Here is a 21303-nt window from a genome sequence, read left to right as displayed (position 1 = left end):
ATAATGGAGTTTGACCATGTCTTATAACTTGCTTCTTGCAGTTTACACAGCCCTGTTCTTGGCAAAATCAAAAATATGTATAAGTATAAAGGATTCCTTTTTACAGTGTTGCAAGACAAAGTATAGTTGAAACATCACTTGTACAAATGGCCGGTGAAAATTAAACTTTTTAATATTGGGGGTGGTTTTGTTTGTACTATGGTCACCTCTGCTACTTCAATGTTGCTGGAGGATCAATAGGGAGAACTGGTTTTACACAAATTTTGCAAGAATTACATTACAAAGGAATTATTTCTCCTTTTAACACAAGTTTTAGACAGTTTTAGACTTTCCCTCCTGCCTTCTTCTGAACCAACTAGGGATAGGAGGAATCTCAGTCAAACTGCCAGACAGAACACCCAAAGCTACACCAGGACCCTGCAAGCTATCTTTACTCCAGCTAACCCAGTCCTTTGCCAACTGCCTTATACACTGATTATATCACATTGTGCTCACCTGACCTCTTAGTGAGCTCAGACATTTAGGGGCAGATTTATCAAGGAAATTCAATTTTTTTACTTAAATAGCCTCCCAATTGAATTTATTGAGTCGAATATATTCGAATTTATTAGAATAAAAAAAAATTCACATGAATTCAAAATTCAACCTTTGATAATGGGCCGTTTATTTGAACTACTAAAATGTATTGGCTTCTAATGCAAATCTATTCAGTTCAGGACCACTATTTCCCAACTGCATGTACAGCTGAGACAAATGCCAGCTGTATGTCCGGTAAGGGAAACAAATGTTGACGAGCTAGAGAGGTTGGAGAAGATGAACATTCACAGTGCTGGGGCAAATTAGGAGTGGTGTAAATGTTGAGAGAATAAAACATGGAGGAAGAATGGAGCTAATGAGTTAGGAGAAAGGAGAAGAGACACATGGAGGCATTAGAGAGATTAGCATAAAATAATAGGGCAAGATTGGCACATAAGTAATTAGGAAAAGATGGCACATGGAGGAGTAAAGAAGAAAGAATGGAACATAAGGGATAAGAGTCCATTTCAGGTGCCTGCCAAATGCCATTATCTGTTGAAGGCATAAGACAATAGCATATAAGGAGTGGGAAAATGAGAGATTGGCACATAGGAAGAGAGGGGAAATGAATTAATTGTACATGAGGAAATGAGGTTAGGAAAGTATGTAAGAAGAAGAGGGAAAGCACAATAGGGAATATAAAATGACACACTGGGAAAGGAGGGATAAGATGGCAGGCAGTGGTGGAGGAAAGAAATGAGAAGAAACAGTAAAGGATAAGAGAAAAATATAAATTATACAACAAAAAATTGTGGAAGAAAAAATAGGAAAGAATATTTTGGAAATACCAAAGACATCAGAAATTAAAAGGATATTCAGGTTTAAAATTTAAAAATTGTAACATGCAGTTCATAAACAAATAGATGTATCGCTCTCTCTCTTTTAATATAGTCCCTCAAAAATTGCAATACAGTAGAAAACAATAGGAATTAAAGGTGATATACAAAAAAAATACATTTTGCAAAACAAAATGCTTTAGTGTTATTGGGCAAACAAAATAGGATGGACCAATAAATACCTTAGAATTCATACTGAAATTTTGCAGCCTTCCTAAACACATTTATAGAAAATTGCCAATTTTATCTCAAATGTACGTACAACATTACCAATCAGGTCACTGACAAATAGCCATCACTGGGTTTAAGTGACACTGGCATTAATCTGAAGCTGTTGAACCAAGCCCACACCAATTCTTATGTTACCTGAATATAAAAACTAGGCAATAGTGACACCTTTTGGCCACTTAGGCTTACTGATGCCTTTCCCAATCATAGTTTTTCGGAATATCAGAAAATGATATAAATGTATTGCTTACAATCTCTAATAACAAAACCATTTAGCTTATAATTAAAACAGCTATACATTGCTTGTTTTTCCTAATGCTTTGCCAGTTTCTGACAAATCTAAATGCTGGGAGCTGAGCATGTTCGAGTTCAAATCTCTATCTAGTGGTTACTCAAAATATATTTGCAATTTTACTGTGACTGAAGTACAGCTCATACATCTAGATGTTGTCACAATTATCCATGAAAAACTGGAACTTGTTTTTGGTAGCATAATTCTAATGTTACATTTTCTTGTTGAATTGTGCTAAGGACAGATAAATACCTATACTCACATAGTTGTATTGTATTGCTCTATACAGGCTATGAATTCTTCCTTGTAATGCTGTATCATGTACCGTGGTCACAAAACTTGCACCCTGCTCCTCAAAGGCCTTATTAGCTTAATAGCCTGTGAAAATGGCAGCTTGCACAAGAATGCTGTACGCTGCAACAGTAGCACCACCACAGAAAACAGGTGAAAAATAGGAAATAATAAAATGAAAACAAATTTCTAAATTGCATCACTGCACTTCACAACTTAGGAGCAATTAACCTGAAGCAAGTTAGGTAAGAAAACTTATTGCTGATCGGTTGTTAGGAATGACTGCAAGAATTGGTACCACTGTTAGTGAATAGATGTATTGTATAACGTATTAAAGTAAAAATCAAGGGTGAGAATCAACTTCTCACATGCAATTGTATATGCCTTACCCTGCTGAAACTAAATACTAAACACAGAAATATTGCTTTTGTCTGTAGCATGTCTCCCTTTTTCACCCAGCCTCCCAGATCATGGCCGCTAGCTTGGAAACAGGTGGGCCAGAGTCCTGGTGCTTGGAAATCGGCATATCCATTATTCAGCCTGGCCTACTGTGCCTAAGGGGTAATACCTCACAAATAGAATGTGGCTTCCTTGTGGCTATACACACAAGGAAGATGGACCCAATCATTGATGATAAGCAGACTACCTATAAGAACCAGCCTAAGTAACCAGTTCATGTATACAAAAGCCTTTGGTGCTGAGCACTACACATGCTCCATAATAAGGTGAAGGGGTCAGGAACATTTCTGGCCACAAGGCCTGGTTCAGAAACTTAATTAAATTCAATACAATTCTATAACGCAGACAAATGTACATAAAAGTCAAAACAAGTGCTTTAGAATTCATTAACAGTTGTCAGTGTGTCTTTTTTAAGCAATGGTCAATGTTTTTTGCATATTTTTAAAGAAAAGTAGTTTTAAAGGTGATGTAAAGGCAAAATAATAAAATCCCATATTTACTTTCTTTAATAAAAAAAGAAATCTTTCTCCAATATACTATGATTAAAAAATGTGTACTGTTTTTATAAAAAAAAAACCTTACTGTATGCAGTGAAATTTCCCCTTCGTTTTACTTGCTTTACTTCAGACAGTCCCTAACTGCTCTGCAGGGAAACAATCATACCTTTAAACGGGTGAAGCTCCCCCCCCCCCATACTTCCCAGAGCTTGAGTAGCTAAATTTGTTTCCCAGTAGAGCAGCTGGCAACTGTGTCAAGATTTGTACCTGCAGACCCAGTGCAGTCTGCATATTCTGATTATTAATCAGTCTTGCTGTATTGGCTTCTATGGCAGAAATTATTTGATTTGTGCTGTTTTGATAATATATGATGATCCCTAAGCTTAACCTCCCAACTGAAGCCCAGGCCACACTGAGAAAGTGCATGGTCTTTGTCTTGCAAAGATGTTTAACATAGTAACAAGATGATGACCCCCTGCGGCCAACTTTGAAAACATAAATAATTTGTTTAATTAGGCTTCTGGTGCAGTAAGTTCATGTTTATGTTTAGTATACAAAAACACAGCATTTCTAGCATTATTCTAATTTAGACTTTAGTTCCCCTAAAGAGAAGAATAAGACTTTGAGTTTGAATTCCTGCCACTCTATAACTGCAATAACCAACTACAGTACCATATGTTTTTATCCCTCTATAAATTGAAACATTTTGTAATTTTCGAGAAAATTATATAGTGAATAAAGTACCCCCTATTGTAAAATATAAGGATATTATAACTCATCGAGGAGTTCCATAACCATATAAAAGCACGAGGCTGAAGGTTACTTCTAATATCTTCATATTTTCCAAAAAGGGGTACTTTATTTGTTATAATACACAAGTTTTAGTGAGTCATGGGACAAAAATGACATCAATACCGTTTTTAACTGATGACATCACTAGTCACCGTTTATAAGGATATCATTTACAGGATATTCATGGCTTTTGTTATATGGTATATTATATAAATATAATAATTCCTACCTTCTTTATAAGCTGCGACTGTTGGCCAGCATGCAACCACAGCATGTAGTAACATTGGATCCTCATGTCCCGTAAGATCTGCTCCATCTGCTGCATATTCAGAAATCAGACATATTATGTTAGTAATGGACCTTGGAACTAGAGAAAAAGTGAAACTGATCTACCTATAAACATTGTTCATTGTTTTCTTTCAACCTGAAAGCTTAGCTTGTTGATTGTACTTATAATTATTGCAGCACTTAGTTTGAATTTAGACCAAATACCAATTTAAACATAAAATATGTCAAAACAAACACAATTTGGGTAAGTTTCAAAACTCTAATCAAAGTGATCTTGGATTGTGACCGCAACTCAGAATTATTGTATGCATGTTGATAAAGAAAATATTCAGGTAATTGCCAGTCTCATGACATTAAAGCCTAAATCTATCCTATTTTTTTAATATAATTTAATGACTTGACTGTAAACTGACTTAATTAATTTATCATATGCTTCAGCAACCAACTTGCATAATTAGCTGATTAAGATGCATATCTCATTGATTTAGTTATACACTTGTTAATTTAATTGCCACAAGTTTGGCTAATTACATTTCGAAGTGTCTCTGTAGTTAGACATTGTCCTTAGTTTAAGGAAGACAGAAATGCGAAGGATATGAAATCTATTTATAGTATCACAGAGGAGTAGAATGACATTTCAGGCCATTAATTTGGGTTCATTTTTATTATTTTGCTCTAACCCCTGCCTAATGTTCATTTTTGTATGAATTTACCAAAAAATTTATATTAGATACCATTAGAAATTCCTAAAAATAAAATTCCCAAGACATGCATGTATTCTGTCCACACATTCTACTATCATATAATAATTTAGCATAAATCGATGGAAAAATTAATATAGGAGGAATCTAAATTGTTCAAAAGGGTCTATGGGGACAGAAATGTGCTGTACGTTCTTGTTCTGTGCTAAAGATGTAGCGTTTTAACATTGAGAGGAATAGGTAACTGAACAGTGATTCTTTAAATCTTCCAGTTAATTTCAGGACATCAGAAGTACATGCTAGGTGCACGCCAGTACACAAAAGAAAGATATGCTGAAATGTCCAGTTAGGAAAGAGTTACTTATATTTATAAGATAATATGGAGCAACCTTAATATAACTCAAGTCTGGGGTGTTTTATAAGCATCACCTATTATAAAATCCAAGATTTTTAGGATTTCCACTGACTGCAGTTTCTTGGCTATAACAGGACCATTGGCCATAAAAGAAAAAATCTATACTTACATGGTTTAGTCAGTTTCTGCAGGTGCAGTTCTAGTGCTGACAACTGTTCACTCACTTTTTCAGCAATTGATGGCTTTTTTTTCTGGCATTTCCTCATCAACTGAACCTTAAAAAAAACAGTTGTTGGGTTTAATTTTTTACTTATCTTGCAAATACACAACAATGTTTTTGGCAGAAAATGGATTGTAATAGACAGAAAAATATGTAAGGATAGTTAGGGGCAGATTTATTATTAAAAAAAAACAGGTGCGAGGAAAAAAATGCAGACAAAGCTTGTGCAACTTTATTTCTCGAAGGCTAGCTTATTTAAGGAAAAATTAATCAAAATTTTCCTGAACGCATTTTTTTTTCGTGGAAAAAAAGTTGCATGCTAGTGAGAATCTCATTGTCCCATTCTTTTTCAATGAGGCTGAAAATCTCGAAATGTTTTAATAAAATGGGAAAACAAATAAAGTTGTCAGAGAACATTCCCAATGACTTTTATACAACCTCTCCAGCTTTTACTAGCTGAGCATACTGTTGAATCTTTTGTGGTTGATTCAGTATTTGTCAGAATTCCAAAAATCATGGATTCAGTGCACCTTTATTCTTAACAAACACTCTCTTGACTTTGAAATATGGCCAAACTGGTTATTAGTATAATAAATAGTAAACGGAATGAAATTGCTGGGCTCTAGTCTTCCATGCTGTCTGTTAATTTTGATATATATAACAGCATTCTGGGCAGCGTTGAGACTTCAAGAAGCTGGCCACAATTTCAGAGAGTGGCTAACAGTACTGGCACACATACATGGCTGTTCGTGCTTTTTTTGTATGTAAAATGCAGTTTATGTTTTCATTCTACTTTCAGTTGCAATTGATATAGACCAGATTCTTTATGAAGGCAGCCAAGCTAGTTATAGCAATTCCATAAGTGCAATATATGTTTTCCAGTTTGCCCTTTCAATATATAAATTGCTTTGATGACTCCTGCCTTGACCTTGATACTTAGACTGGTCTAAGTATCAATTGAAACTTTGATTGAAACTTTTCTACCAGCAACCTTGGTATGACTTTCTTCCCAGTCACTTATCCTGAGACAGTCACACACAAATCAGATTCATTTTTGGAGACTAGCAATAAGAAAAATATGTTTCCTATCTGCCCAGTTATTGCAATTCACACCACAGAGTTTGCTAAATACTAAGTATAAAACCATATTTCACATTTTTGATAACTATTAGAGGATATTCATACCTTTTCTTTATCAACTATATCTTTTGCTTTTTCTGTCTCAAGGTAATTTAATTTTGGTTGTGAAGATAGGTAAAAGATTGAAGTATTTTCTGAAATATCAAGAATTTTTTTTCCGTCTTCAATTATAGCTATTGCCAATTCGTATTCTTCCCATGTACGAAGTACCTATAAAACAAATACATCTCATACACAAATATAATACAGGAAAAACACAATAGTAAAACCAATATTGGCAACCTGCAGCTGTCTAGAAGTCGATGCAGAATATAGGGAATAATGTAGCATCTGTTGTAAAATATAAGGATATTATAAGTCACTGAGATGTTTCATGACCATATACACTATACAGACACAGTCTGAAGGTTGAGTGCTTTATACAGGTCACGAAACTACAAGGGTAGCATTTAATAGTCTCATTTTTTTAACAAGGGTACACTCATTTTCATAATACATAAGAGCCATTGATGGGTGAGAATATTGGAAGCCACTTCCAAGTTCTATTACCTCTATAAAAGCACTCGGCCTCTGGTCTCATGCCTTTATATTGTCATGGAAACTCCTTGGTGACATAATGTTATTTTACAATAGGGGGTACATTGGGGACCACTTAGCATTTTAGCAGATCCAGAGCTTAACAATAGACAAGCATATGTAGCTGATACAACAAGCAATGGAGGCTTGCATAAATAACATGTTACTTATCTGTTTAATTTGTAGATGTATGGGCTTTTACAATGTGAGGTTATGCTTATGTTTGTTATGAATAAAAAGCCTATGTAGAAAACAAAAACAATATACTAACTAGCATTCAGGAAATATGTTCACTTGTTTAACAGTTAAGCAGATGGCACAGTTATACTGTTGGTTATCTGCTGCCAAAATTAGCTCAAGCTTGAAATAGAATGTTCTATTTTTTAACATTATCTTCCATTTTCTATGCAATGATTGGGTTCTGTGTATTTTAATGAGCATAGTAATGTTTACAGTTTATATGCAGCTATTATTTGTAAAAAACAGATTTTGGTTGTATAATATCACTTGCCCAGGTGCAGTAACCCATAGCAGCCAATACAATGTTGCTTTTAAACAAGTGATCAATACTACCTGCTCATTGGTTGCTACAGCACTAGTACTGCAATTGGGCAAACTTAGTGCCTTTTATTAAAAAATATCACCCCGTTAGAGTCAATATAAGTTCTTTCTATGTCTAGTAAACAAATAGCAACCAATCAGGGATTCATTGCTATGGGTTACCATAGAGCAAACTTTAACTTGTTATTTAATTTTTTTATCCTTAGTCCTATGAAATTTAGCAATTTTTGTATGTTTTGTTGCCTGGGTCAAGCAATAAGTCATGTGGAGGTCAAGAAAACTCAACCTGCACCCAACCCTAATCAGAGAAATGTTGCCATTGCTGGACCCGTGTCCAACTCTTACCTAAGTCTTCTCACGCTGTACACTACTTTGTGCGTGCTCTGGTTAAAAGACAGGGAATCTTAGGAATCAGGGAGGAGTGTACTTCCCAGTCTGATCCGCACCCAACCATAACCCATAATGTCTATCCAAATTTGAACCCAAACCTGCCCAACCGGTAGTCAACCCGCAAGTTTCGAGTCAACCCAAACATCACTAGTAGCAGGCCAGTTGGTGCATTGAGGATAAGTGTAACGTTGCATTTTCACCATCATCCATACATTTATGTGTGCCTTAGGACTTAAAGCATTTGTTCTCTTTAGCAGTGTTAATTGATATTTTCAGTAACAGGAGCCTGCTGTAGAACTACAACCACCCATGAAACTACAAAATTGCAAAAGTTAAATGGAGTGGTGGGTCTATTCAAACCGAAATGTCCTATGCCTTCTGTTAAGATCTAAATGTATAAAGACTTCCAGTGTCCTGAGGAGCTCCCTATCTCAGGATCTAGTTACAGTCTCTCACTTAGATAAATGTTATGAAATTATACAGAACAAAGACACAGATGTATATAATTAGCACCAATAACATCAATGACACTTTTAAACATACTTCCTGTTCAATTTGCTAATTATATTCTTTTCATATTGTACCACAATAGACACAGCCATTTGCTGTACACACAGGAGGATCAGAAAAATGTTTTCCTATATGCATCATACATAAAATAAAAAGCTTCTAAATATGGCTTTGAAGGAAATGTGTGATTGGTTTAATGAGATACCTTTGCCACATAATACACTATGCATGCAATCATGTGGAGGACTCCCTCAGTAACAGCTGCCTGCTTCCTCTGCCACGTGCTGCTTGGAATTTCTTGTATAACTGCCAGGCATTTAATTAGGATCTTTAAAACACAAAAACATAATTTAAAAGGTTTTACCGTTAAATATGTTGGTGGTGGAAAGATAATGGCCCTTGTGTACAGAATTTAAATTCTTCCAGCAGAAGTCAGACAATAGACAATAATATGGTTGGACTGGAGTACTGATTGCCCAACAGGGCTGCGTCACGAAGGGCCCTCCTGGCAGTTTCGCCAGGGGCCCCCTCTTAACTCCTAAACTCCCTCCCCCACCGCAAGCATGCGCGAAACCCAACGTGCCGTGGCAAAAGATCTTTTCTTTAGGGGACAGCCTATCGGGGGGAGCAGGTCTGGGCCAGTGGGGGCCCACCAGGTTTTTCCCGGTATCCTGCCAGCCCAGTCCGACCCTGGACAATAACAATAATATAGTAAGAAGTCAAAATGATGTTATGGCTGGGAACATTTGCGTTTTTTGCTACATACTTCCTACAAAAAGTAGTATGCAGTCAGTATTTATTAGGTTTTTTCCTTTCTCTCATCCCAAATCACTTCTCATTTTGGAGGCCAACATCAATGAGTCAATCAACTAAACTATCAAATTCTATCAAAAAAGCTAATATGAGCCACAATAAAGTGCATTGTATTACAGATATTGCATCTAAAAAAATTCAACAAGAATGGCTAATTCACCATCAAACAATGGACCCACAAAGCAAGGATTGGCTTCAGATAGCTAAACCCTAAATTCTATCATGGCAATCAATTTCAGAGAAAAATAAGTAAAGTTATTGCATTGTCCTCCTAATATTTTGTGTATCAAAATTATACTCTGATCTATATTCAATATGGGTAAGTGCCAAGCATGAGGTGCCGGCTGCTTGTGTTGTGAACTACAGGCAGCTGATCAATCATGTAATTATGGGTACTTATTTGACACTAGCTGGGGTTGTGTTATTTTTACTGTAGTCATATCACACATTAAGCTTAATGTCCTCTATACAAACAATTAAGCCTTTCTTCTTGACATGCGCAAAACAGATTTTATTACTTTTTACCTGCACAACAGGAACAGAAGGGATCCTGTGATAGATTATTGGAGCAATCAGACCATAGCATTGAACAACAGCTTGAAGGGCATAGCTGGCATCATTCAGCCAGGTACTGACATCAAGAGCCACTAACATTCTTTCACATTCAGCAATTCGACAAATCTAAAGATAAGAAAGAGAGCATTTTGTCCGGCAGAACAGACATTGCCAAAGAAATTATTTATATATAAAAAGTGTTTGGCAATCTAAATGTAAATACATCTCTATAATCTCCGTTGCTTTTACAAATCAATTTGAAACAAATACATTTCCCTTTGTGGATTACATTTGCTTTGATTCTACAAACTGCCTGTTGTGCACAACTTCTCAAGTGAATTATTTCTGTAATAAGCCTCCTGTGTGTCTATTGACGAAATTACTATGGGATGCTCTTTGGTTCTGGTTCACTCCCACCTCTCAGCATGTGCCCTTGTATTGTCAGGCTTTTCTTCGCATTTCAAAATACCGTTACCTTGGGAAAGATCTTTTCCCTTTTTTAGCAATGAGGAGTTATGCTAGGCACTGCTAAAAGTTACGGGGCCCATGAGCCTCCAAAGATATGAGGGCTTATTTATGTCTGCAAGTGAAGTAAGCAGAATCAAATTTCAAGCACAATTGCCATGTTTTTTTCCCACAATGCAGCACTTTCACCAGAATGCAAGTACTTGTGGCGTTAGACTGCTGTGGGAACTGTGGCGGTACCGTCTGGTCAGTTGGTGGAGGTAGCTCTAGAGTTCCCCTGCGTCAACAAAAGCAGCATCACGCGATTTGGAACAATAAAAAGGGAGGGCTGAGCAGTGCAAGCACTTGCAATCATAAATGCTTCCTCACTTAATAAATACAGTAAACATACACAGAAGTATACCTGCCACTTCTTCAGTACTCCATTGTTACAGAGACAGTCACAAAACAGCCCCCCTTCCTTTATGTTGATGTCAGTCAATAGAAAAATGCTTGTAAGGAAATGTTGCAGCATTACGGGAGATGACTTTGATATTACATCGAGACATAACCTTTGGAAACAGTTTATTATAAATATTTACCTTATATGCACACTTTTAAGAATATTAAAGCAAAAAAAAAAACACTGCTGCAGAAGGAGAAAAATTTGTAACATTCACAATCATTTATCTGCAAATGCAATAAGGAAATTGGGAGTCCCATGTGTAGTTTTTAAAGGAACAGTTCACTGTAAAAATAAAAACTGGGTAAATAGATAGGCTGTGCAAGATAAAAAATCTTTCTGATATAGTTAGCATGCAGGTCAGAATCAAAAGCAAACATTTATGATCCATGTGCCCCCTTCAAGACACTGATTGGTTACTGCCTGGTAACCAATCAGAGGAAACCAAGAGAGCTGCAAAGCAGGAAGTAGTGTTCTGGCTATTATATTAGACATCCAGTCACTCCAGCCTTTATACATTACATTTTTGGCTATATTAGAAAAATTTCTTATTTTGCACAGCCTGGCTATTTGCACATATTTTAATTTTTACACTGAACAATTCCTTTAAAGAAAAGCAAAGTTCACTTCCTGTTTTGTACAATGGGTGGCAGACCCTGGCAGCCAATTGTAAGGATAATGTTTTTGGAAAACATAAAAGTACATTGCTAATGATGTAATCAATGCAGAGGAAGAATAGCTCTACATAAGCAGCTAGAAAAAAAATATGTATTATAAATATGTGTTATACATAAAAGCACCATGTACATGTAGGTTTAACCTTAAAAAAGTGTATCTGACTGTAATAGCAGCACACCCTCAATCAGAAAGTCAAAAATATAAACAGATGGAAATTCAAATTCTGAATCCCTGAAGTTCAACTGCAGTATATGACACAAGCCAATCCATTCCCCACTTATGCTTTTTTATGTTTGAGATATTTTTGTGGTTTCTTGCTTCCAACTGAGAAAATGGAGCCAAATACAAGGAAACAATTGAATTTGTATTGTATGTGTAATAGTCCACCTCTTTTTTCTATTGAACATTAGATTAGCTCACAGCTTGGGATTCTTGTATCCAGTGCTCATAACTTTTAGCTCCTTACCTTTTCTGCGACACATAATCTTGGTCACGTGCAAAAACAACAGCCATATGAGTTTGAGGAGAAACAGGTTGTAAAACAAAGTAATTCCAAAGAACTGAAACTGCTTTCTTTGCCATGTTATAGTTGCCAACATGATAAGCGCTCTGCAAGAAATCAGAAACCAAAATTGGCATTTTCATAAGACAACACTATAAAATCATTTACAGCATTTTATCAGGATGGAGTGTGGGTGGTGGAAAATGTCACCTGACCTTCAAGTTGCATGAAAATGTCTTCAACAGATCTGCAAACACAGGTCACTCACATCAATACAGATTTATTTGTTCAGATTTGCAGATTGCAAATCATTCTTTGAACTAGTGACCCCAGTGCAATGTGAATGAGATTACAGAAATGTAGGGATTGGGTATCCAGTCATACATATAGCAGTGATCAGGCAGTTTCAAATTAAACACAGCAATGTTTACTTCATGCCCTTTGTAATCGATTTCATAAAAAGCAACAGGATTAACCAATGTTTTCCCTTTAAAGGAATAACTAAGGTCTTACACTCTGCTACACATAAATGATAGACCTCAAAGCTGTTAATAATATAGCAAGCATTTTTCACCAATGACAAAGGGGTCACAACTTTAGGTGCATTCTAGGTATAACAATGAAAAAACATTAAGCACACTTGTTTCCCAATTAACTTTTTTAGTAAGGCATAAGCATAAGGAATGTGTTATCTAAAGTCATAGCTGCACAAGAAATCAGAATATAAGTTTTTTTGTATTGTTAAATGTATTTTTTACTTGGGAATAGCAGCATCAAGGGATTTTTTTTTTAATTTTGATCAAGGCCATTAACTTTTAATAGGCAAACATTTCTCCAAGAAGCACAAACAAGTGCAATCATTGTTCCGTTATTCTGAGTTACCCATTATTGTAGTGCACTATGAAATATGTTGGCACATTCAAAACTATTTCTTTATATTAACCCATATTTAAGCAAATCTTGATTAAGGGGCAGATTTATCAAGGGTTAAAAATACTTAGAAATTCGACCATCGGATTAAAATACTTCCAATTCGAATATCGAATTCAAACTTTTTTTCATCGAATTTGGCTATTCTGTGGTAGAAGTAAAATCGAATAATCGAACGGTTAAATCCTTCGAATTGAACGAATCGAACGCTTTTTTAAAGAGACATTACTTTGATTATCGAATGGTCTAATATTCTAACTATTTTACTTCTAATCGAAGTCGTAGTATCCTATTTGATGGTCGAAGTATCCAAAAAATTACATTTTTTTAATTCGAAAATTCCCTCAAATTCACTTCGACCCTTGATAAATCTGCCCCTAAGTGTAGGCAACTTTTGTTTGATCAGTATCAGTCAATAAGCAGAACTACTATTGGATTAACAATAAAGTTTCATAAGCTCCTCATTTTCAGACATGTTAACATATGCATACAACAACCAATATATACCTGTGCAAGATATGCCCAAGTCATTGGAACTGAAAGAGCAGGAAAGGCAAGGATTGGTTTGGTGGATTCTCCAACTGCATCACCAATAAGAACTCCTTCAGATGAATATGCTGCCACTGCAAATATATATTTCTCATTTGCTTCTAAACCTTTAACTTCCAGTAAATTACCACTGCCTGCTGGAATCTGAGAAATTTGAAAAAAATAGACATAATAATTAATCTGTCCACAAAAACTAGGGATTTGGGTAGTCAGTCTGCTTGTTTTGACCAAACTGGCTGAACTTGCTGTATGTTTGGATTAGACCAGACAAGACTATCAATGGAAATAGTGAGTATTTGTTAACCAACAGGTTAGAATGCAAGCTCCCAAAAGATAAATTCATACAGTGCTTTGACACATTGGGTATATTTCTGTAGAAAACACAAAAGCATAAGTAGTATCATGCAAAAGCAATGCACATTTACCTATATTCTGTAATATTAAAGGGGTGGTTCACCTTTAACTTTTATGTTATAGAATACCAATTCTAAGCAACTTTTCAATTGGCCTTCTTTTTTATTGTTTTTGAATTCATTGCCATGTTTCTCTAAAAAAAAAAAATCTAAAAAAAATTATGCTATGTAAGGCTTCAAATATGTTACTCTGCTACTTTTATTACTCAACTTTCTATTTGGGACCTCTCCTATGCATAGTCCAGTCTCTAACTCAAATCATGGCATGGTTGCTAGGGTAATTTGTTGAAATTACAAACTGGAGAGCTGCTGAATAAAAAGCTAAATAATAAAAAATTAAAACCACTCTTTACATCATACTAAAAGTTAACTCAAAGGTGAACAATCCCTTTGAGTGAAGTGAAAAATTACCTCTTCTCCTGTTCCATAAAGGTGTTGGTCTTTTAGTCGTACTTTTAAATCTGGACCTGTAACACATCTTCCAAACAAACAGTACCAGGATACCTGCAAAGAACACTTCAGGTCACTGATTTGCGTGCATTTACATAAAGCTACAGCAATACAATTGTTGTTGATGCCAATGGAATTTGGGGAGCTGTTGCTAATTAACAGTTTGAAGGCTGTAGATTATACCTCACTGAGAAATAAACTCCACTAATACCTCACCTAATTTGAAGATAAACCCATCCAGCTCTTTATCACTGTATTTATTATTCATTTTAATCCATCATTTTAGTAATTCATTTTTTTTGTTATATATGTATGAATGATAAATAATACATGTCCTTCATTGTATTTAAAAGTCCTTGTTCAAGACAGTATCCATATGAATTAATGACACTTTGACATTTCCATCTATGCTGTAATGCCCAAACATTCTAATATGAGGCTTATAATGTACACTGTTTACCTTAATATCTGACTTGAATGGAGCTGGTTTAAATACCATTGAATCTTCCGTTCTAGAAATCAAAAGAGGTGGAGGTGGCACACTTTTTTTCTCACTCCCGAATGACCGATCTTGTTTAACACAGGATAAATATACAGCATTTTCTTCAGCTTCAAGTTTTCTAATGAGTTTCTCTGAATCCTACAGAGAAATTACAGTGTGGTCAATATAACATGCCATACTATAAAGTGATAGAAACAGACTATAAATGTTATGGCATTTTCTGACCAGTCATGATGGGCCTCAAAGCTCATCCCAGAATGTCCTCTCTGTAAAGGAAAAAAAACCCTGAACAGCCTTAGACTAAAAAGTCTAGAATATTCTGTTAAGCATCAGCATCAGGCAAATTTGCACCTAAGCAACCATTTACAACCCAAAGCAAGCAGTGTTCCCTCTACGTATTTTGCTCTTTTAATTCAACACAGATAGAAGTAATTTGATGTGGAAAAAGGATTAATTATTTCTAAAACAAAGTAACATTCAGATCTTTTATATGTTTTCTGTCATTATTTCAATTACATTTTAGTCAAGTTGCAGGAAGCATGAAAAAGCAGACACATTTTTCAGTGCACCAAAATGTACTTACATGGAGTAAAAAGTTTATGTATGTAATGGATATAGATATATAGTTTGCTTCCTAACTGCATTACACATAACTGAAAAGTAGAAAAACATCAATCTACCATGTTTTTTTCACGCACAAATGTGTTATTTATAAGTATATATAAGTTTATATAAGTTAATATAAAAGAGAATGTTGCACTTGCCACTACAATTGTAAATTATTAGGCGGGGGTTCAATGAGGCTGTGGCCAAAAATGCATACTGACAAAGACAACAAATCCTCTACACTCCTCAAATCAATATATATTCAGGACATTAAGACATTTTGTGCCCTCTGCTATAAATGCTACTAAAAATGCGCTCTCCTATAAACAAAACAGGGGTTGTTTGTACATACACTATATTGCAATATAGTTAATCTGGCCAACGGTGTCACAGTTGCTGGTAAATCTATAGAATTTTAATGAGCGTTGGACTGGTCAGAACAGGAAATACTGGTACACAGAAACAATAGGAGGGCATTACTTAATAGCCTTAGTTACAAAATCTCTCAGTATATTTAATTTAATAATATGGGAGTGCAAATCATGTCTGTAAGAATTTGTTTGTTACATCCTATTGCATCCCCACTGTAAGCTGCGGGATCCAAGACAGACACTTCTCTTCTCTTTAAGGCAGTTTATTTACACACAGGGGTGACCATTTCAGGATACAAAACAAATAATAAAAATAAATCCTGCCCACTGGGCTCTACCTTTTACACATGAAGAGTTCCCTTACTAAACTGGGCCCCTTGTGGACTACCAGTAAGCAAACACATAAGTAGGGGTCACCCCTGTACTCACGAATCTCCTGGGGGATTGCTCAGCCTCCTGGCTTTCCTCAGTCAGACAGACAGACCCTCTGTCACTTGGTCTCCTCTCTCTGCACCTTGCAGTAGCAAATGGCACCCCCAGCTCCTCTGGGAGTTCCTTACACAGGCAGGTGTCCTTCCTGCTCTGTGTCCTGCTCTGAGAGAGTTTCCTAACAGCCTCACTAGACCTAAATACCTTTCCACAGGACAGCCTTCCTGTGAAAGGTGAGCTCTAATCCATGAGCTGGACTTCTGGATCGGAGTACCTGGCTTGCCTGTTCTTTCCAGAATACTCCAGCTTCCAGAATCTGGCTGCCAAAACCTTTAATGAGAGAACCTATTCTCTCTTTATGAACACCCTTCCTGGTGCCTACCTCTCCCACTAAGGAGAACTTAAAGGTAAAACACACATTTTCCCACATTGTTTTGGTCACTCTACCACACCACCTAATAATTTAAAACTGTGGTGAGCACACTGTTCCCTTTTGGTAGAGTTTATACAGGGGCAGTTGCCAGCTCATGTTGTAGCTCCTATCATTCCAATTTTTGTCAGGTGATCACTGTGCTGTCCATTAAAAAGGGCAAGCATTTGGGAGATTTAACCTTGAAAAGCAAGTTGCAGGTAAAACATAAGTAGTTAATTACATAATACAATGCACTATGCAAACTATGATGGTGAATACAGTGTGGTTTTGACTGGGCTGAGTCCTCTACTGTGTGAGAACAGCTTGCCTCAGTATGGTTTATGTCAAACAGTTTTTTCTCCTGTTCTATCTTAGGGACAAAGACAAGAGGTGCTCTGCACTCATCCCATTAACAATATATTTAGGAAAACTTTGACATAGTTGGCCAGCTTAAATATATTGCAATATATGGAAAAACAATCCCTGTTTTGTTTAAAGGGGATGGCATTTTTAGTAATTTAATGCACACAATGTATTGGTGTCCTCAGTATATTGATAATGGATTTAGTGAGGACCTCTTGTCTTTTCCTGTATGAATTTTATGGTCACAGCCTCATTGCACCCCCTTTCTACTACCTTACAATTTACTGGTGAGCACAACTTTCCCTTTTGTTGCTTTTGTATGTTAAAGCCATCTCTTAATATATATTAATATGCTGAGAAAAGTTGTCCGGCTGATATTATTGAACATTTCTCCAAAAACTGACAAGTCCTACCCATCTGTTCCATTCCCAGGCTGTGCAAGGGTGCCGGCAGCACTGAAACCACTGCACTGTAGCATATGAACAAATCAGCAACTAGGCAGACCTGATAGGGAAATTATGCATGTTTTGTTTGTTTTGTTTGTGTGAAGGCCAGGCTATGTTTGGCTATCCCTCTCCTACTATGGTTCTGGAACAGACTGTTAGGACACCCCTCATTGAAACACAGACAGGGACCACAGTAGATCTATGGGTAGCACCAATATACGGGTCATTTTTCAAGATGATAATAATTTTAACCTAAATTGCAACCAGTACCATCATTACTACCAATAAAATGAGAGGGTGGGGTAAATTATGCCATCTCCTTATACCATTGAATCTTCCGTTCTAGAAATCAAAAGAGGTGGAGGTGAAATTAGGGGGGGGGGCAAATTATGCTATGGGGCCGATTCATCAATAGTCGAATATCGAGGGTTAATTAACCCTCGATATTCGACTGGGAACTAAAATCGTTCGACTTCGAATATCGAAGTCGAACGATTTTGCGCAAATCCTGCGATCGATCGATCGAAGGATTTTTCGTTCGATCGAATGATTAAATCCTTCGAATCGAACGATTCGAAGGATTTGAATCCAACGATCGAAGGAAAATCCTTCGAACAAAAAATCACAGGCAAGCCTATGGGGACCTTCCCCATAGGCTAACATTGACTTCGGTAGGTTTTATCTACCGAAGTAGGTGGTCGAAGTATTTTTTAAAGAGACAGTACTTCGATTACCGAATGGTCGAATAGTCGAACGATTTTTACTTCGAATCGTTCGAATTCGAACGAATTTAACCAATTCGAAGGTCGAAGTACCCAAAAAATACTTTGAAATTCGAAGTTTTTTACATTCGAATTCTTCACTCGAATTTTGTAAATCTGCCCCTATATGTCTCCTTTAATATGTCTTACTGCATGTATTTTTGTATTACAAGTTACTTTTGCAACAATAAAAAAAATCCACGTTACCTCCAGAAGCTGACTAGGAGAAATACTGCCAAGACCTTTGTTAAACAGTACAGCCTTCTGCATTAAAAATATGGCTTTGGATAGCTTGTTTTTCTTAATTTTCCCAATGATGTTACATTCTGAAAGAGATTACAATTAATGCAAACATGAAAACCCAGTTATTTTTTCTTTGTCTCTGATCTGAAGGTGTTGCCAGTGACTTCATTGCAGTTGCAAAGAAAACACCAGACAACTCCTTTGCTGGCTACTCACAAATCGTGGAAACATTGCTATAAGACTGCACATGCCACAATCCACACTGCAATTTTTACATCTTTACAGATACTGGTGTAGAAATCAAGTGCACTTACCAGTTGAACCACAAATCACTGTATGCAAGGGTCAGCTGGTACGTCTACTTTATTTAAATTTTGCTCAAGTATTATGTGTCAATATTTTTGCTCAGATTAAATATTAGATAGTTGTATCCCTTGTTTGGCAAAGTGTGCATGAACTTGGTCAGCTAATGCTTCAGTCTTCTATAGTTTTGCTTATCTTCTTTCCACACACACAAATAGTTTTTATTACACCTTAAACTAAGTACCTATTACCAGACATTACTTTACATATTACATTATTATTATGTCATTAAGGCTAAAGCTAAAGAAGCTGTGAAGCTGTGAATTTTAGGGCTGTGTCTGAAAGCACTGTGGCCCAAAAGAATTCATGTGGTAACTTGACTAGCTGCTTCAACAGCTACCCGCTTGCAACTGTATGTAATCTATGCAGATGTACCTACACAATACATAGAAATTCTCCTTTGCCTCTGCATTCTTTGTTGCAAATCTGACTCAAACTAAAAGGATAATCAGTGAACCACAGGAGAAAAATGAAGTACAAAAAGATATACTGTATATATATTTCTTGAACGCACTATTGATTGGATGCCTATTTGGAGATTATGGAATATTATAAAATTGCTACTTTTTTCACCTGTTGGTAGAACTGAAGGATCTGTATTTCCTTGGCTTGTAGGTGGAGATTTTAATGATTTTATTTGTTCATGCCTACCTAAAAAATATAATAAAAATTCAAGTAAGGAAATAACTATATTTTGCAAACAGGGCTGGACTGTGTGAATGTATGCAAATTTGATTTTAGTTCAGTATAATTGGTTATTCTTCTACAATTAATATGTTATGGAAGCTTTTCTATTTCTGTATACAGAGAATAACATATGTTAGATACAGTTATAAATGGTTTAATAACTATTCATAATATTTACTATTCATAAAAATTACTATTACAGTTAATAGAATCAGTGCCTGATGAGTGCGTGAAGGGGTGAAATGGGTGAAATGGGAAGGGGTTAGAAACAGCAGGAGGCCTATTGAATTGCTAAATAAAATTTTACACTAAGTGAATTTGGCACTAGAAAATAGTACTGGATTTACACCAGAAGAAACAATAGATAATGGTTGACTAGGATTTACATCTGAATACACTGAAACATAACATACACCGCAAAATATTATGGTGTGTGTGTACCTTTTGTCTTTTAAATAAGAAGGAAATAGATCATTTCTGAGGGGTGGCAAAATATTAGGAACCCTCGAATAATTATAATCTACAAGACGCTAGGCCGCTTTTCTGTGCGAAAATGCACACCAAAATTAGCTACGTGTCTGCACACAGGCTGGCACATTGCCTGTTAGTGTGGACACAGGAGTGGGCTGAGGAGAGTCGATATGTGTATCACTAGCCTTAGGTCTTAGATGCACTTCTGTTTTTAAAGAAATATTCTGTATAATATGTTAGCATCAGTTAGTATGCAAAGCAGTTTTATGTATCTGGATATTGCTTTAAATAAATTTATTCTAATAAAACAGAGACTTTTGCTGGTAAGAGCTCAGTAATAAATGGAGGGCTGTATGCTTTGCTTTGTGAACAAATAACTTTTAAACAAAGCATAAAGCATATGAGTACTTGTGATATAACAAGCAAGACATACATTCAAAATATGTATTGTCAAAATCGATAATTGGTTATTATAGTGTCTCTTTTCATTGTAAAATGATACCTACCACATAATAATTATTCAATGTGTTCCATGTTCCAGGTATTCAAACACATTCCACAATGGCAAATCAATGACATTTAAATGAAGACAATATAGCAGAGACAAAAGAAAAACTGTTTGACACATCCTGCTAACCAATGAAATGTATTCCAAGATATATGTTGTAACATATACAGGCATGCTATTTCAAAGGTCTAGGAGAAGATGTTAGAGAGCTAAGTGCCCATATGCATGTCCCATGTTTCCTCCACTAGTGTAGAAAACACAAATCAGCTTCAATTTGCCAATTGTGCAGACATGGCATCTGCCTGTCAGTGCTCACATGGGGTGGATTTCAGCCTGAAAATGCATTTTTTATTTTTGAATCTGCATTTTCTCAGCCAGTGGAGAAATTGTTACATTTGAGCCTTACATAGCAGGTGCTACATTTACCACTGCTCATCTTTCTGCACTCTATAGCAGAGACTAAAAGACACTCACAAGTCCTTGGGGGATGGGGTGAGGAATATTGTTGGAGTTTTGCATCTGGATTTAGGAGCTTAGAAGTCACGTTCCATAAACTATATAAAAGCACTCAGCCAGGTGACTTTGAATTTCTTTAGCTTTAACAACATAGGGTGTATTATTCCCTATATAAA

At 36.0% G+C, this 21303-nt stretch overlaps 1 protein-coding gene across 3 annotated transcripts in view; it reads right to left on the bottom strand.

The window, feature by feature from the left end:
* Nucleotides 1-21303, bottom strand: part of LOC108711037 (cilia- and flagella-associated protein 54) — a 141664-nt gene that overhangs the window by 77216 nt on the left and 43145 nt on the right. For 2 of the 3 annotated variants that reach the window (XM_018252356.2, XM_018252358.2), the window contains 12 exons: nucleotides 19579-19656; nucleotides 18607-18725; nucleotides 14970-15149; nucleotides 14471-14563; nucleotides 13605-13790; nucleotides 12132-12274; nucleotides 10949-11096; nucleotides 10051-10206; nucleotides 8918-9040; nucleotides 6721-6885; nucleotides 5485-5590; nucleotides 4201-4290 (listed from right to left, as the gene is read on the bottom strand). In XM_018252356.2, the coding sequence (XP_018107845.1) occupies nucleotides 4201-4290; nucleotides 5485-5590; nucleotides 6721-6885; nucleotides 8918-9040; nucleotides 10051-10206; nucleotides 10949-11096; nucleotides 12132-12274; nucleotides 13605-13790; nucleotides 14471-14563; nucleotides 14970-15149; nucleotides 18607-18725; nucleotides 19579-19656 (1587 nt within the window). The remainder of the gene's footprint in view (nucleotides 1-4200; nucleotides 4291-5484; nucleotides 5591-6720; nucleotides 6886-8917; nucleotides 9041-10050; nucleotides 10207-10948; nucleotides 11097-12131; nucleotides 12275-13604; nucleotides 13791-14470; nucleotides 14564-14969; nucleotides 15150-18606; nucleotides 18726-19578; nucleotides 19657-21303) is intronic. The other variant, XM_018252357.2, reaches the window with a different exon arrangement.

The sequence above is a fragment of the Xenopus laevis genome, chromosome 3L (assembly GCF_017654675.1).
Source record: "Xenopus laevis strain J_2021 chromosome 3L, Xenopus_laevis_v10.1, whole genome shotgun sequence".
Classification (NCBI taxonomy): Eukaryota; Metazoa; Chordata; class Amphibia; order Anura; family Pipidae; genus Xenopus; species Xenopus laevis.
The sequence above is the reverse complement of the archived record's forward strand: the minus strand, read 5'-3'. Positions and strand labels throughout refer to the sequence as shown.